The sequence below is a fragment of the Chelon labrosus genome (assembly GCF_963514085.1).
Source record: "Chelon labrosus genome assembly, chromosome: 21".
In the NCBI taxonomy this organism is placed as follows: Eukaryota; Metazoa; Chordata; class Actinopteri; order Mugiliformes; family Mugilidae; genus Chelon; species Chelon labrosus.
This window is the reverse complement of record NC_140354.1, coordinates 2,360,786-2,379,037: the sequence shown is the minus strand read 5'-3', so window position 1 is coordinate 2,379,037 and position 18,252 is coordinate 2,360,786. Positions and strand designations below refer to the sequence as shown.

General features: G+C 42.4%; 2 protein-coding genes across 2 annotated transcripts in view; one reads left to right on the top strand and one right to left on the bottom strand.

The window, feature by feature from the left end:
* ifi35 (interferon-induced protein 35) overlaps positions 1 to 16,022 on the bottom strand; it is a 36,702-nt gene extending 20,680 nt beyond the window's left edge. The window contains exons 1-4 of the mRNA XM_084570252.1: positions 15,968 to 16,022; positions 15,617 to 15,643; positions 15,362 to 15,439; positions 14,333 to 14,491 (exon numbers count right to left, since the gene is read on the bottom strand). Coding sequence (XP_084426378.1) covers positions 14,333 to 14,491; positions 15,362 to 15,439; positions 15,617 to 15,631 — 252 coding nt within the window. The 5' untranslated portion in view covers positions 15,632 to 15,643; positions 15,968 to 16,022. The remainder of the gene's footprint in view (positions 1 to 14,332; positions 14,492 to 15,361; positions 15,440 to 15,616; positions 15,644 to 15,967) is intronic.
* LOC311506108 (uncharacterized protein) lies at positions 926 to 7,626 on the top strand (the record flags this gene model as incomplete). Its single annotated transcript, XM_084569990.1, has 2 exons — positions 926 to 953; positions 1,254 to 7,626. Exon 2 carries the CDS (start codon positions 1,549 to 1,551, stop codon positions 7,624 to 7,626), a length of 6,078 nt encoding a protein of 2,025 aa, XP_084426116.1. The 5' UTR covers positions 926 to 953; positions 1,254 to 1,548.
* Positions 16,023 to 18,252: the final 2,230 nt, after the last annotated feature.

Sequence of the window (18,252 nt, the reverse complement as noted above, 5' to 3'; positions counted from 1 at the left end):
AGAAGCCACTTGGATGAGACTTCTTCAAGAAACCTTACAAGCCCAGTTGTTGCTCTGGCTATAGCAATACATGGACAACTGAGAACTTTCACAGTCACACTTACTTAAGGCTGGGCACTTGCGATCGGAACAAATGTAAAATTTACATTTAATTCATGTAAGTCAAGCTTACTTAAAGCTTGACAATTTTGATTAGATCACTAAGGATGCTTGTTAATACCAGGTCTGAACGGGACCTTTTAAGCCCACTGACTTCAGAAAAATCCAATTAACCTACCATAGATTTCTACTGCAACATTCACAATAAGACATTTCCCACCCACAGATGTTCCTGTTAAAAGCCCAACTTCACTCTAGTCTGTAGAAAAGTCACGAAAACACTAAGGAACATAACTAGGGACGAGCAAGACAATCAGTGTACAAACTAGGTTATTAGCAATGGTAGCACCTCATCAAATTAGCTACCTCCACTAAGGTTACCATGTTCAGTGGCGGTTTGCCACGTCCAGGCAGTTAAAAGAACACACCTCCTTCGAGCCGGATTTGAACCAGCGACCTAAGGATGTCTATGTCAGCTCACTACAGTCCTCCGCTCTACCAACTGAGCTATCGAAGGGGTTGACCTGGCTGTAGTCACATGATCTCTGTTAGCCAGGCTTAGTACAGTGATTATTGTCATGTCAGAACACAAGTCATCTCAAGAGCAGAGGGGAATCTGCACTCCAAACCTGTAGAGGGCAACCACACACAGGAACTCAACAGGTGCTCAACAGGAAGTCTTATAGGGACCATATTTGCCTGCGCACCCACTGAAAAGCATGGCATGAAATGTTTGGATGCTGCTAACCTCCTCACTAGCTCTTGGAAGTCAAGACCGCATTTCATTGTTGTTAAACTCCTCACTTGCCTGAAGAAAAGACCACAACTCCTGATCAATCCAGAAGACGCAACTGGTATGGAATGAACAACTTTGGTTGATTGATTGGTGTAATGAAGTCATGCTTCTGGAGTGAATTATTATTATTATTATTATTATTATTAAGGACATTAGTTTGTTATGCTATGCTCTTTGCTATGCTATGAATATTGGTGAATTTAGTTAAGTGATGACGACCTTATGTAACTGTTTGAAACGTTAACTTAAATTACTTTTGTTTAAGAGTAGTGTAAAGTTTGTTTAAGGATAACTTTGAAAAGAAAACATTTACTGTTATTTATTTGAAACTAAATGAATGTTTTTCTGTTTCTTGAAGGTTATCAACCTATTCTATTTTGTTTTATTATCTTCAAATCCATCATTTATTCAACTGAAAACTGAAAACTCAACCTGTCGTTAAGAAAATAAATGGAAAATAAGAAGAATTGAGTTGTCCTTTGCATCTCTTGAAGATTGATCAAGCAGTTTTTCAAGTTTGGGCAGAGTTGTGGTCACAAAAACACACAGAACTTGACAGTTGATAACCACGCGTGGCAGGAAGACGAGGATCAAAGGCCTGAAGTCAAGCTGTTGACGCAAAGGAAAGAAGAAATAACTGGAAATTCTTCAACATGGCGAAGGAGACTCCCGGGAAGACAGTCAAGCAACTGAAGCAAGAGAGGACCTTAGCTAAAACTGCCTTCACCAAGCAAGCAAACTACCTGGGCAGAGCTGCAAAGAGCATGATCAAGCATGAGCTACAAGAGGAGTTCAGCAAGCTCAGTTCCCTGGCAAGGCATGTCAGTGATGCAAATGAGGAGTACAGGGCTGGCCTACTGGCGGATAATGAAGCTGGAACTGATGAGGACAAAGAAGTCAAGCTTGGCAAGGACCAGGAGGATGAGCTTGAAAAGACAATGGATGAGTGTGTCGCGAGACTGGATGAAGTCCGGAAAGCGGTCCAATCTAACCTCTGGCAAAGGTATGGTGACGAGGAGGTAAGCTCTGCAATCCAAGAAGCAGCAGTAGCCTGTGAAAGAGCTCATGCATGCCCCATCACTGCTATCAATAGGGATGGCTATGAACTGCAGATGGAAGGAGTGAGGAGGCTGATCCATGATGCAAGTGCAAGCCTGAAAGACTGGGAAAGATGGATCCCACCTGATCAGACAGCATACCTGGAGGACAGGGTAAAAGACCTGAGAGCATTTGGTAGCAACCTTGAAGCCAGAAGGGCAGAATTCCTCACTGCACAAAGAGTCACAGAAGAGGAAAGGAGAGAACCTCAACCTATGGCAGTTCAACAACCAGTGATGAGATTAAAGCCAACCAGTCTACCTAAATTCGCTGGGTTCAAGAGGAACTTCTACAGATGGAGAAGAGACTGGGAAAGCCTGCAAAGACAGGGAGAGCCAACCGGCTCGGTGGAAGTGAAAAAGTTCCAACTCCTTGACAGTGTGGACGAGAGAATATGCAGAGACCTACGCCTATCAACATACAACAGTGCTGAAGACATATTTCGAGTGCTTCAAAATAGGTATGGAAATAAGCCAGCAATCACCTTGGAAATAATTGAGGACCTGGAGAGGATCCCCCCTGTAAAGTCACACCAGCCAAGGAAGGTGATTGACCTAATTCAGGCTGTGGAAAAGGCCTTGAATGACCTCATCGAGCTTGAAAGCACTGGAGCCATCAAAAATCCCCTGGTGATCAGATCCATAGAGAGCAAACTGCCAGACAATGTGAAAAGAGATTGGCTCACATTCATGGTCAATCCAAGAAACAGAGTCACACCGGACAACCACTTCGACAGCCTACTCACATTCTTAAAGACTCAGGAGGATATTCTAGAGAGACTAGACCAACTAGGTGTAAGTGAAAAATCTGAAAAGAAGCCTACTTACCTGGAGAAGAAGTATGCTTCCACAAAGTCCACAAGGAAAGCAGAATGCGTTGTCTGTGGTGACGAAAGACACAGTGAGAAGATCTTCTTTTGCAAGAGGTTCAAAGAACTAAAGCCTAGCGAGAAGCTAATTGCTGTTGAAAAGCTGGGAGCATGTAGAAGATGCCTCATGTGTCATGCAGAGGGGGAGGAATGCGTGGACAAATACCTGTGCAGGAACAGAGACTGCAAGAGAGGAAAATCCTCAGACCATCATTTCTTTCTTTGCTTGAAGGGAGGATTCAAAGACAAAGAAGTGGGAAAACCCAGCACCAGAAGGCAAGCATTCACAGAAGAGCAGGAGAAATTAATATCTGAACTCACCCCAGTCATGGCAGAAAAATTCAGGAAGGCTTTCACCAACATGGCTGAAAAAACACACTGCACTGAAAAGAACCTACCTGGAGTGATGGACTCAAATACATGTGAGTTACCAGTTATTCTTATGCTTCTGGAAGTAACCGCCAATGCAGGACAGAAAATTGGAACCCTCATTGACTTGGCATCGGATACCAATTACATCACTCACAGAGCGGCCAGAAGACTGAAGCTACGGAGTGAAAAGATCACGCTTGTTGTCCATGGAGTCGGAGGCATGGCTATAAAGGTAAAGACCAACAGATATTTACTCAAAGTGAGAGTCAAGACACCTGAAGGGACAGAGAAAGCCCATGAGCTCATCTGCTACGGCTTGGATGAGATTGCAAGAGTGCACAGAACAATCAAACCACAACAGCTCAAGAAGTTTTTCCCTGACACCAACCTGGAAGACCTTCAGAGACCAAAGCATGTTGAGCTTCTCATCAGCCACCGTGAAGGAAGACTTGCTCCACAAAGAGTAAAGGTAGTAGGAGACCTTGTTCTTTGGGACGGCCCATTAGGAAAGACTGTTGGCGGAGCACATCCAGACCTGTGTGAAATAGTGGATATGGCACTGCACAATTCTGACACTCACTTTGCACGATCGATGAGAACCGCAGCAGTGAAGTATCAAGAAATTGCTGAAGAGCAAGAGTTCAAAGCTGAAACCAAAAGCACAGTTGCTGGCAGAGAGTTCTTAAACTGGTGGAAATGGGACAGCATTGGAGCAGCCTGCGAACCCCTGTGCGGTGGATGCCGGTGCGGAAACTGTCAACCAGGAGGCAAAGACATGACTTTGAGTGAGGAAAGAGAGCTGGAAATTATCAGACAAGGCCTCACCTATGTGAAAGCGGATGTTCACAGTCAGGAGCCTCACTGGGACACAAAGTATCCCTGGATTGAAGACCCAAGTTCCCTGCTCAACAACAGGAATGCAGTGGAAGCCACCTTTCTAAGGACAGAGAGACAGCTCAAGAGAGAACCAGAGTGGCGTGCGGCATACACAACTCAAGTCCATGAGATGGTGGAGAGGGGAGCAGCCAAGAAACTCACCAAGGAGACCATCGCCAACTGGAAAGGACCAGTATGGTACGTCAGCCACTTGGTGGCACCAAACCCTCACTCCATTACAACACCTGTGCGACTGGTATGGAACAGCAGTCAGAAATTTAAAGGGCTCAGCATGAATGACCTCCTTCTGAAAGGGCCTGATGTCCTTAATCCCATCCGAGCTGTGCTGCTAAGATTCAGAAGAGGAGTCCATGCTGCTCTTGGTGACATTAAGAAGATGTATAATTCTGTGTGGCTTGAAGACCTGGAGATGCACCTCCACAGATTTCTCTGGAGAGACAGCGAGGATGAAGAAATTGAGGAATATGCCATCACCAGAGTCAACATTGGCGATCGACCAGCAGGGTGTATCGCACAACTGGCCATGAGAGAGACAGCAAAGCTGCCCATTTTCACTCACCTGGAGGAGGAGCGTAGGATCCTTGAAGAGGATTCCTATGTAGATGACATCCTAACATCCCACAATGACCTGGAAAAACTAGACAAAACCACCAAAACAGTTGAAGAAATCCTAAAGGCAGGTGGATTCTTCCTCAAGCCGTGGGTCCGGTCAGGCCAAAGTGGGAGGCAGGAGTATGCAGCAGAACATCCAGCATCTTCAAATCGAGTCTTCATTCTTCCCAACCAGATGAGAGATGGAGACAACAAAGCCCTTGGAGTGGGCTACCTGGTTGAATCAGACAAACTGTACCTCATGACCTCGATTAACTTTTCGAAGAGGAAAAAGAAGATGAGAGTCAGCCAAAATCTCCTTGAAAAAGAGGTGAGGGAAAAAACTCCAAACCCGCTAACTAGAAGACAACTGCTTAGCCAAGTAGCTAGCTTATATGACCCAATAGGCCTCGCAACACCTGCCAAACAAAAGGGTGCCATCCTGGTCAGAAAAGCTTTTCAAGAAACTGGAGGAAAATCTCTGGCACAGGACACATGGGACAGACCTCTGTCTGAAAGACTGAGAGAAGAAGCCGTCCACCTGTTTGAGGAATACACACGTCTCAGCCAAGTAACCTTCCACAGAAGCCTCACACCAGTCAAAAAGATTGGAGGTCCCTGGGGAATAACATTCTCTGATGGGAGTGACCAGAGCTACGGAGCTGTTGCATACTTCAGGTGGGAGACTGAACAGGGCATCCTGGTCCGGCTTGTTGAGTCCAAAGCAAAGCTCACACCACTGGACCAAAAGGGAGAACCAGTAAAGGCTGAGGTCTGTGGTGCTGTCTTTGCTGCAAGACTCAGAAAATACATCGAAAAACACAGTCGAATGCAAGTTGAACGTTGGTTCCATCTGCTGGACAGTCAAACCGTGCTAGGAGCAATCCAAAGAGACAGCTATGGGTTCCAAACATTTTTTGCAAACAGGGTTGGAGAGATCCAGAAATCCACATCTGTTGAAGACTGGAGATGGATTTCAGGTGAGCAAAACATCGCTGACCTCGTAACGAGAGGAGCAACTCCAGAAGAACTCAAAGAGAACTCTGTGTGGCAAAATGGACCAGAGTTTCTGAAACGACCCGTTGGTGAATGGCCCATAAAGTCAGCCAAAGACATTGCTGCACATGCTAAAGAAGGCATAAACAAGCTCCAAAGGAAAGGTTTCACAGCAGCACTAACCCGAGCGCAGGTGAAAATGCTTCCAACCACTGCTCCAGGCAAAGCTGACCAAAGCAAGGACCTGCAAAGCATTCCAAATGGAGAAGAACGCCAAATCCGAGTCCAGAGACCACCTGCTGGTTCTGCAGTGAAAAAAATTATTGACATCAGCAAGTTCAGCAGTTTAACCAAGCTGACCAGAGTTATTGCATGGGTGTGGAGAGCTGCCACGAAGTGGAGAAAAGTACTGGTCAAGACATCAGCCACAAGTAAGCCAAAAGAGGAGGGAATTCCTTCAGCCCAAAAGATCAAATCCAGAGCCAAAGAAGCTGCACTCACTATAAGTGAGTGTAAAGATGCACTCAGGGATATCTTCCTTGCGGCTCAAGAGGAGATAATCTTTCCAGGCACCACACTCAACAGACTTGCTGTGTACAGAGATAAGAACACCGGTCTTTTACTCTGTGGAGGAAGGTTCCAAATCTTCAATGAAGAAAAAACTGCAGTACCAATCTTACCTTGCACATCCTGGATATCTAATCTTCTAGCCCAGGAAGCTCACAATGCAAACCATGAGGAAATTGCAGGTACACTCCTCCGGATGAGAAGGAAAGCCTGGGTAGTAAGAGGCCGGAAACTGGCTCAAAAGGTTGTTAATGACTGCATAACATGCAGAAAAGCCAAGGCCAGGAGATGCCAGCAGATCATGAGTGACCTTCCACCTGAGAGAATAACACCAGCCAATCCATTCGAGTACACAACAGTGGACTTATTTGGACCTTACGAAGTGAAGGATGAAGTGAGGAAGAAGGTAAAGCTCAAAGTGTGGGGAATTGTCTTCTGCTGCATGGCATCCAGAGCTATACACACAGACCTCGTGAGTGATCAGTCAGCTGAAGGCTTCCTGTTGGCCTACCAAAGATTCACAGCGCTGAGAGGACATCCGAGGAAACTGTGGTCCGATCCTGGAAAGAACTTTGTTGGAGCCAGACCTGCCCTCAAAGAGCTCTACACATTTCTGGACCAACTGGAAAGGTCAAACCTTGAAAATGAAGCCTCCAAACATGGCACAGAATGGAGCTGGAAAATCCATCCAGCAGACTCACCTCACAGGAATGGAGCCGCTGAAGCAGCTGTCCGCACTGTGAAACGAGCTTTGCACAATCTGGGAGGGAATGGAGTCTTCACATGGAGTGAGTTTCAAACCTTCCTTTACATGGCTTCCAACCTCGCCAATGAAAGACCTATTGATGCCAGGACTCAGAGTCGGGAGGACTGTGTGGAATACATCAGCCCAAATTCACTTCTGCTTGGAAGAGCTGGACCCAGTGGAGATCCAGGAATCTTTGACTTTGAAGGTTACTCTTACAAAAGACTGAGAGCCATCCAAACAGAAGTTGACCGGTTTTGGAGGAAATGGAGCCAGTTAGCAGGACCAAACCTGTTTGTCAGGACCAAGTGGCACACAGCACACAGGAATGTGGCTATTGGAGATGTTGTCTGGCTAGCTGACCAGAACACCCTGAGAGGTCAGTTCAGACTTGGCAGAGTTGTTGATGTCAACACTGACAAGAAAGGAATTGTAAGGGATGTACATGTCAGGACCTTTCCCAGCTACCCAGTCTCCACTGTCAAACTCACTCAAAAGATGAAAAAACCATCATCCAAAATACCTGCAACAATTCTTCACAGAGATGTAAGACGGATAGTTGTCCTGCTTCCAATTGAAGAGCAACAACAAAATTGAAGATAAGACGACTGAAACCAGTACATTATGCAACTGGTGTGACCTCCTTGGGTTGAATAACCAGGAGGTCAAGTGGGAGGTGTCATGTCAGAACACAAGTCATCTCAAGAGCAGAGGGGAATCTGCACTCCAAACCTGTAGAGGGCAACCACACACAGGAACTCAACAGGTGCTCAACAGGAAGTCTTATAGGGACCATATTTGCCTGCGCACCCACTGAAAAGCATGGCATGAAATGTTTGGATGCTGCTAACCTCCTCACTAGCTCTTGGAAGTCAAGACCGCATTTCATTGTTGTTAAACTCCTCACTTGCCTGAAGAAAAGACCACAACTCCTGATCAATCCAGAAGACGCAACTGGTATGGAATGAACAACTTTGGTTGATTGATTGGTGTAATGAAGTCATGCTTCTGGAGTGAATTATTATTATTATTATTATTATTATTAAGGACATTAGTTTGTTATGCTATGCTCTTTGCTATGCTATGAATATTGGTGAATTTAGTTAAGTGATGACGACCTTATGTAACTGTTTGAAACGTTAACTTAAATTACTTTTGTTTAAGAGTAGTGTAAAGTTTGTTTAAGGATAACTTTGAAAAGAAAACATTTACTGTTATTTATTTGAAACTAAATGAATGTTTTTCTGTTTCTTGAAGGTTATCAACCTATTCTATTTTGTTTTATTATCTTCAAATCCATCATTTATTCAACTGAAAACTGAAAACTCAACCTGTCGTTAAGAAAATAAATGGAAAATAAGAAGAATTGAGTTGTCCTTTGCATCTCTTGAAGATTGATCAAGCAGTTTTTCAAGTTTGGGCAGAGTTGTGGTCACAAAAACACACAGAACTTGACAATTATAAACATTGCTTGAACAGGAGTACACTGATTAACCACTTGAAAAATCATTTGCTGAAATGAAATAATTTTCCACCCTGCCACATCAAAATGTTGGCTCACAAGGGGGAATAGCTCAAATGGTAGCAAGACTGATGTCCGTACCCTCCAATGCTTCGTATTTTCAGACACATCTATAAAGCCTGTGTTAAACACCTGCATTGAAAAACATTCTTGAAATCTGTCCACAAAAGGTTTCACCCCTGTTCACACCTTGAGACTGGAGTATCTGGCCATTAATAGGTCGTAAGAGTTTCATTCACTGGAATAGGAAAACAGGATTGCTCCAGTGACAGGTATTTGGTGGTTGACAGGCCCTAGTCTTTAAGAACTGAAGAAGATACATGGAAGAAATATCTTCAAGAATCCTTACAAGTCCAGTTGTCCTTGTTTCAGCTTGTTTTTCGAATATACCATGACCATGATGACTGAGAACTTTCACAATCACGCTTGCTTAAAGCTGGGCACTTGTGATCGGATCACTAGGAGCGCTTGGCATTGGTAATACCAGGACTCATTGACTTCAGAAAAATCCAATGTCTCCCTGGTCTTCAATTTGAAGGCTTCGCTAGCCAAATGTTAGCATAGCACAGCATGGGGGATTAGCTCAAATGGTAGAGCGCTCGCTTAGCATGCGAGAGGTAGCGGGATCGATGCCCGCATCCTCCAAAGCTTCTTTGATCCGATATGCAGTCTATATTTACGTCATGAGAGAGACTTGATCAGCACTGGAACGTAATGGACATAGATTTCCACTGCAACATTTACAAAAAGACAATTCCTGCGTCCTATTAAAACCCCAACTCCACTCTCGTCTGTTACAACTGAAGAAGCCACTTGGATGAGACTTCTTCAAGAAACCTTACAAGCCCAGTTGTTGCTCTGGCTATAGCAATACATGGACAACTGAGAACTTTCACAGTCACACTTACTTAAGGCTGGGCACTTGCGATCGGAACAAATGTAAAATTTACATTTAATTCATGTAAGTCAAGCTTACTTAAAGCTTGACAATTTTGATTAGATCACTAAGGATGCTTGTTAATACCAGGTCTGAACGGGACCTTTTAAGCCCACTGACTTCAGAAAAATCCAATTAACCTACCATAGATTTCTACTGCAACATTCACAATAAGACATTTCCCACCCACAGATGTTCCTGTTAAAAGCCCAACTTCACTCTAGTCTGTAGAAAAGTCACGAAAACACTAAGGAACATAACTAGGGACGAGCAAGACAATCAGTGTACAAACTAGGTTATTAGCAATGGTAGCACCTCATCAAATTAGCTACCTCCACTAAGGTTACCATGTTCAGTGGCGGTTTGCCACGTCCAGGCAGTTAAAAGAACACACCTCCTTCGAGCCGGATTTGAACCAGCGACCTAAGGATGTCTATGTCAGCTCACTACAGTCCTCCGCTCTACCAACTGAGCTATCGAAGGGGTTGACCTGGCTGTAGTCACATGATCTCTGTTAGCCAGGCTTAGTACAGTGATTATAAACATTGCTTGAACAGGAGTACACTGATTAACCACTTGAAAAATCATTTGCTGAAATGAAATAATTTTCCACCCTGCCACATCAAAATGTTGGCTCACAAGGGGGAATAGCTCAAATGGTAGCAAGACTGATGTCCGTACCCTCCAATGCTTCGTATTTTCAGACACATCTATAAAGCCTGTGTTAAACACCTGCATTGAAAAACATTCTTGAAATCTGTCCACAAAAGGTTTCACCCCTGTTCACACCTTGAGACTGGAGTATCTGGCCATTAATAGGTCGTAAGAGTTTCATTCACTGGAATAGGAAAACAGGATTGCTCCAGTGACAGGTATTTGGTGGTTGACAGACAGGCCCTAGTCTTTAAGAACTGAAGAAGATACATGGAGGAAATATCTTCAAGAATCCTTACAAGTCCAGTTGTCCTTGTTTCAGCTTGTTTTTCGAATATACCATGACCATGATGACTGAGAACTTTCACAATCACGCTTGCTTAAAGCTGGGCACTTGTGATCGGATCACTAGGAGCGCTTGGCATTGGTAATACCAGGACTCATTGACTTCAGAAAAATCCAATGTCTCCCTGGTCTTCAATTTGAAGGCTTCGCTAGCCAAATGTTAGCATAGCACAGCATGGGGGATTAGCTCAAATGGTAGAGCGCTCGCTTAGCATGCGAGAGGTAGCGGGATCGATGCCCGCATCCTCCAAAGCTTCTTTGATCCGATATGCAGTCTATATTTACGTCATGAGAGAGACTTGATCAGCACTGGAACGTAATGGACATAGATTTCCACTGCAACATTTACAAAAAGACAATTCCTGCGTCCTATTAAAACCCCAACTCCACTCTCGTCTGTTACAACTGAAGAAGCCACTTGGATGAGACTTCTTCAAGAAACCTTACAAGCCCAGTTGTTGCTCTGGCTATAGCAATACATGGACAACTGAGAACTTTCACAGTCACACTTACTTAAGGCTGGGCACTTGCGATCGGAACAAATGTAAAATTTACATTTAATTCATGTAAGTCAAGCTTACTTAAAGCTTGACAATTTTGATTAGATCACTAAGGATGCTTGTTAATACCAGGTCTGAACGGGACCTTTTAAGCCCACTGACTTCAGAAAAATCCAATTAACCTACCATAGATTTCTACTGCAACATTCACAATAAGACATTTCCCACCCACAGATGTTCCTGTTAAAAGCCCAACTTCACTCTAGTCTGTAGAAAAGTCACGAAAACACTAAGGAACATAACTAGGGACGAGCAAGACAATCAGTGTACAAACTAGGTTATTAGCAATGGTAGCACCTCATCAAATTAGCTACCTCCACTAAGGTTACCATGTTCAGTGGCGGTTTGCCACGTCCAGGCAGTTAAAAGAACACACCTCCTTCGAGCCGGATTTGAACCAGCGACCTAAGGATGTCTATGTCAGCTCACTACAGTCCTCCGCTCTACCAACTGAGCTATCGAAGGGGTTGACCTGGCTGTAGTCACATGATCTCTGTTAGCCAGGCTTAGTACAGTGATTATAAACATTGCTTGAACAGGAGTACACTGATTAACCACTTGAAAAATCATTTGCTGAAATGAAATAATTTTCCACCCTGCCACATCAAAATGTTGGCTCACAAGGGGGAATAGCTCAAATGGTAGCAAGACTGATGTCCGTACCCTCCAATGCTTCGTATTTTCAGACACATCTATAAAGCCTGTGTTAAACACCTGCATTGAAAAACATTCTTGAAATCTGTCCACAAAAGGTTTCACCCCTGTTCACACCTTGAGACTGGAGTATCTGGCCATTAATAGGTCGTAAGAGTTTCATTCACTGGAATAGGAAAACAGGATTGCTCCAGTGACAGGTATTTGGTGGTTGACAGACAGGCCCTAGTCTTTAAGAACTGAAGAAGATACATGGAGGAAATATCTTCAAGAATCCTTACAAGTCCAGTTGTCCTTGTTTCAGCTTGTTTTTCGAATATACCATGACCATGATGACTGAGAACTTTCACAATCACGCTTGCTTAAAGCTGGGCACTTGTGATCGGATCACTAGGAGCGCTTGGTATTGGTAATACCAGGACTCATTGACTTCAGAAAAATCCAATGTCTCCCTGGTCTTCAATTTGAAGACTTCGCTAGCCAAATGTTAGCATAGCACAGCATGGGGGATTAGCTCAAATGGTAGAGCGCTCGCTTAGCATGCGAGAGGTAGCGGGATCGATGCCCGCATCCTCCAAAGCTTCTTTGATCCGATATGCAGTCTATATTTACGTCATGAGAGAGACTTGATCAGCACTGGAACGTAATGGACATAGATTTCCACTGCAACATTTACAAAAAGACAATTTCTGCTTCCTATTAAAACCCCAACTCCACTCTCGTCTGTTACAACTGAAGAAGCCACTTGGATGAGACTTCTTCAAGAAACCTTACAAGCCCAGTTGTTGCTCTGGCTATAGCAATACATGGACAACTGAGAACTTTCACAGTCACACTTACTTAAGGCTGGGCACTTGCGATCGGAACAAATGTAAAATTTACATTTAATTCTTGTAAGTCAAGCTTACTTAAAGCTTGACAATTTTGATTAGATCACTAAGGATGCTTGTTAATACCAGGTCTGAACGGGACCTTTTAAGCCCACTGACTTCAGAAAAATCCAATTAACCTACCATAGATTTCTACTGCAACATTCACAATAAGACATTTCCCACCCACAGATGTTCCTGTTAAAAGCCCAACTTCACTGTAGTCTGTAAAAAAGTCACGAAAACACTAAGGAACATAACTAGGGACGAGCAAGACAATCAGTGTACAAACTAGGTTATTAGCAATGGTAGCACCTCATCAAATTAGCTACCTCCACTAAGGTTACCATGTTCAGTGGCGGTTTGCCACGTCCAGGCAGTTAAAAGAACACACCTCCTTCGAGCCGGATTTGAACCAGCGACCTAAGGATGTCTATGTCAGCTCACTACAGTCCTCCGCTCTACCAACTGAGCTATCGAAGGGGTTGACCTGGCTGTAGTCACATGATCTCTGTTAGCCAGGCTTAGTACAGTGATTATAAACATTGCTTGAACAGGAGTACACTGATTAACCACTTGAAAAATCATTTGCTGAAATGAAATAATTTTCCACCCTGCCACATCAAAATGTTGGCTCACAAGGGGGAATAGCTCAAATGGTAGCAAGACTGATGTCCGTACCCTCCAATGCTTCGTATTTTCAGACACATCTATAAAGCCTGTGTTAAACACCTGCATTGAAAAACATTCTTGAAATCTGTCCACAAAAGGTTTCACCCCTGTTCACACCTTGAGACTGGAGTATCTGGCCATTAATAGGTCGTAAGAGTTTCATTCACTGGAATAGGAAAACAGGATTGCTCCAGTGACAGGTATTTGGTGGTTGACAGGCCCTAGTCTTTAAGAACTGAAGAAGATACATGGAGGAAATATCTTCAAGAATCCTTACAAGTCCAGTTGTCCTTGTTTCAGCTTGTTTTTCGAATATACCATGACCATGATGACTGAGAACTTTCACAATCACGCTTGCTTAAAGCTGGGCACTTGTGATCGGATCACTAGGAGCGCTTGTTCATATCAGGTTGGAACAGAACCTATGAGGTCCATTGACATAAAAGAATGTGAAAGTTGCACTGAATTCCTCATTGGATTTCCAAGGTAAGTAAGTCAAACGTACTTAGAGTTTGGTATTTGTGGTCAGATCACTAAGGACACTTGCTAATACCAGGACTCATTGACTTCAGAAAAATCCAATGTCTCCCTGGTCTTCAATTTGAAGGCTTCCCTAGCCAAATGTTAGCATAGCACAGCATGGGGGATTAGCTCAAATGGTAGAGCGCTCGCTTAGCATGCGAGAGGTAGCGGGATCGATGCCCGCATCCTTCAAAGACCGTTTATCCAATTTGTGTGTTTATATACTTCATGAGAAGTCCCTTGTGATTCGAACTAATGTAAAATTCGTATTTAATTTTTCCAAGACAAGTAAGCTTGACTTAGCTACATCCACAAGGTTATCATGTTAATACCATTATGTTGTTAATACCTTGTTGGAATAGAGTCTATTAGGGCCATGGACCAAGAGGCCCATTTTGTTACTCCTTGTGTTTTACCTAAACATCTGCCATAGCCACGTCCATACCCATGATGTGGGTATGGACAGCAATTTGTCAACTCTCCATACCCACATCATTGTGCACAGTTGAGCCTAAACATCAGAGGAAAGAGACAATGAGAAACAATCACCTTCAGAGCACACACATACCTTTTCATTTGCCATCTGGTCTTTGTGGGAGCGTTCATCATCTTTCAGGTCCTGAGTAAGTTTTTCAGCGCGATCCTTGAACTGCTTCACCAGGTCCTGTCTGTCTTTTATAGCGTCAGTCAGCTCCTTCTGCTCCTCCATCACCTGTTCATGGATTTTCTGTGGAAACACAGGCAGAGCTGCATTTAGTAAGGTTGCAGCTGAGGACTTTTTTCATTATTGATTCATTTACAGATTCTCAATCATTGAAGATTTAAATGAAAATTCGTCTGTGTTTATTGTATGTTTATTGTTTTATATGATCAGATATTGGATTCTGTGTTGTTGTTAACTCTGACTGATGATTTGTATAAGGGCTTCAACTCAAAGCTAATTCTTGCTACCCATTTTCAGCACTCCTCACGTCAAACTCACGTCAAACTCCTCCTCAGTCTACCCCTCTCTTCCACAGCCACATTATACAACAAATAAATTGTCATTGACTGAGAGATCTTGGGTCACAACTCTGATTTTTAATTCACCTGTCATCAAAACAAACTGGATCTCTCCCCGTCAGGTAGATTTAGTAAAGGCATCTTGGGCAGAGTGCACTTGTCCTCCTACTGTACCACTCACCAATATAAGGTGAGTCACTGACTCTGCACTCTAACCCTGATGTAATAGATGGTCTCTATAATTTCTCTGCCTATTTTTCCTCATATAACCACCATATGTTAGCTGTAGTTATTTCGAATATCGAACTTAGGCCATGTATAAAGGGATCTAAAACTACATTCTTCCAGTTGGAGGACTTGTTGTTACATTCAATTTATCACTTGTTTATTATTGCTCCTATGAATAAAGTTTCATTTTATCACACAATAAAATATACTTTAAAATCCTTTCTGGACTCATTTATAAAGGTTTTACTTGATCTGTTTTTTTTTTTTTTTGTTTTGTTTTTTAGATTAAAGTAAACTGAACATAAAGGTAGAGCAGCTTCATTGTGGATTGTGGCATTCACACATAAATCTGGACTTTTCGTGTTACCTTGAACTTGTCGATTAAGGCACTGATTCCCTCCAAGGTGTTCTCGGACCCTGCAGGGTCCACCACCAGAGAGAAATCCTGAAAACACAGGGGAAATCAATAGAAACTCCCGAGGTAAAAACACACTTTTGTATTACAATATTAAATATTTATTTAAATATAAATACATTTTATATTTGTGAATGTAAACAAAAAACAGTAATGCTTTCAGGATTAACTGCATAAACAACATGAGGAAGTAAAATGACGCCTCACCTCATCTGATGACATAGTGAAAGTATTCTGAAAGGATTCACAACAAATTACTGTATTGATTTGCTGTCACTCGAAATGAGCATTTTAAAAAGATATGAAATTGGATAAACAAAGAGTGAGTGCCAATAATGAAAGACGTCCCCGATGTCAACTTTAAAACAACAAAATCTACTGAGGGCCTGCTTTCAGGTCAACATCCCAGCGACTCTTTATTAACTTTAATTTAGTCCCATATCTCTTTAACACACCATCAAGCACGAGATCTCATGTTAAATCGGTATGATTTTGACGTGTCTATTAAAACGTATCAAGTTTTATTTCCTATTAAAGCGGAGCCAGGTACGAACTTACCTCTTTTGTCGACGATCTCAGCTCTAAAGTCACATTGATTCTTTCAGTTTCTCTTTCCCAGCAACTAAAAGACCGGAGTGCAGTCGCTTATTTTCTCCACTAGGGGTGCTGAGAACAAATGCGCCATGTCACATTCATGGGAAATCGAAAACATGACACTTTACGATTACAACAAGCAAGCGCTCGGGGAAGTACTTTCATTGCGGTACAGTTTATATATATTTCTGGCCGTAGTTGTTTTTTGTTCTCTATATGTGGTTATGTGTAACCATATTAACTATTGTTCTTTTAAACACGGCAGTTTCCTCTTTCACCTTGATTAGAATTCAGTCATGATGTTTCGTGTGTTGCATATTTTATTTCATTTCAAGGACGAAATTTTGATTTCAGAGGTGGGGGACACAAGTATTTTTAATAAAACTCTAATCTTTCAGTTCACTGTGTTTTCTAGTAGTTCTAGTAGTTCTTCTAGTTTTCTATTGCTACTTTTAAGTTTAATGTTCCCTTTTTTGGTTTGACTGGTTGTAAAGCATGTAGCAAAAAATTATCACCCAATTCTGTGTTTCACCTTGTTAGTCAGCTTCACTCCAACTCAGGATGCATGACATGAACAGTGGGACAATTTAGGGTGCAACAATCATCAATTTTGATGATACGGTTACAGAGGAAAAAACGTAGTTTCACAATTATCATGAGTTTGGATGTATAAAATCACATTTGTATATATTGTATTTTTCCTTTTTTTAATAATAACAATAATAATAATACATTTTATTTATCAGCACTTTCAATAAAACTAATACACTTTACAAGATTATTGAGAGCTTTGTAAATTATGAGGTGGATCTTGAAGTGGATATGCTGCTTTATTGGGAGCCAGTGAAGGTGTTGCAGGATGGATGTAACGCATTTCATTGAGTAACTTACACTTTGACTTCTAAAGAAGTCTCTTATGTCCACTTTTCTTTTTTTTAGACATCCTAGCTGCGCCTAATTACCAAACACACACGCACATGGACACCGATTCAAACGTTAATGTAAATGAAACCTCTGATATTACAATCCTTCTAGCTGACGTGACCCAGGCAGAACAAACGCCCAATTTACAGTAGCAGATTAACAAGGACTCTTGACTGCAGACTAGCAGACAGGTGTGACAGCAAGGTGGAGTGACAGCGGGGACGGGCAATCACCATTGACTGTATATACTAGGCAATCACACAAGAAACGGCAGAGCCAATCGAGGAGCTTGTGGGCGGGTCTAAACTAAGGGAAACAGGCTTGAGCGGCCGTTTTCCGCTTGGTCCTAGTGCTTGATCTGTTTCTGTCTACTATAGCGTAACATTGTTTTTGGACGGTAAAAAGTGCAGGGGACCAAAACGGCCTTTTCACATGTAATAATTAGACTAACACGTTCATATTTACCACCGCTTGAATCAAGTCTTATTGTTACCTACAGCAGATTCAAGAGAAGTAACCACTTTGATGCAAACTGAAATGGAGTCAAATATCCTTCGAGGGCCACTATTTGATTATTGAATTAGATGCTTTACCTACATCACTTAAAATACTAAACATGGAATTATCCATTGGACTAATACATTTATTTAATGCAGGCTGCATGCAGCAGGCTTGTTGTAGCTGGTCAAAACAGATTTATGTTGCAAAACTGAGAATATGGCAAAAGGTAGTTGAATCTTTCAAACAGTAGGTAAAAGTAGATCAAAAATGTACTCCCAACTTCGAGGATGATCAATTTTTCTCATCTTTATGGTCGTCAATTCCTAGTTTAAATTCTCACTGTGTAATTATGGGCGGTGATTTCAATTGTGTTTTAAACCCAAGGCTGGACAGATCTTCTAAAACCTCTCAGCCACTTTCTAGATCAGCAAAGTGTATAGACTAAAAGATTATGGGATGGTGGATCCCTGGCGTTTTAAAAACCCATCTACTCATCACTTTTCTTTTTTCTCCCCGGTTCACCAATCATATTCACGGATTGATTACTTTCTTTTCGACCAAAAACTTTTGCCACAAGTAAAAACACTGTGAATACGAAGCTATTGTTATTTCGGATCATGCCCCACATCTGTTTAGACTGGCATTTCAGCATAAATCAACGGCTGCTTCTTGGCGATTTAATAACTTGTTGTTATCAGATAGTCCATTTGTTAAATTCATGTCCACCCAGATAGAGCAATTTGTTTCTATTAATGATAATGGAGAAGTTTCAAAAGGAACACTTTGGGAGGCTCTTAAAGCCTATATTCGAGGGCAAGTAATTT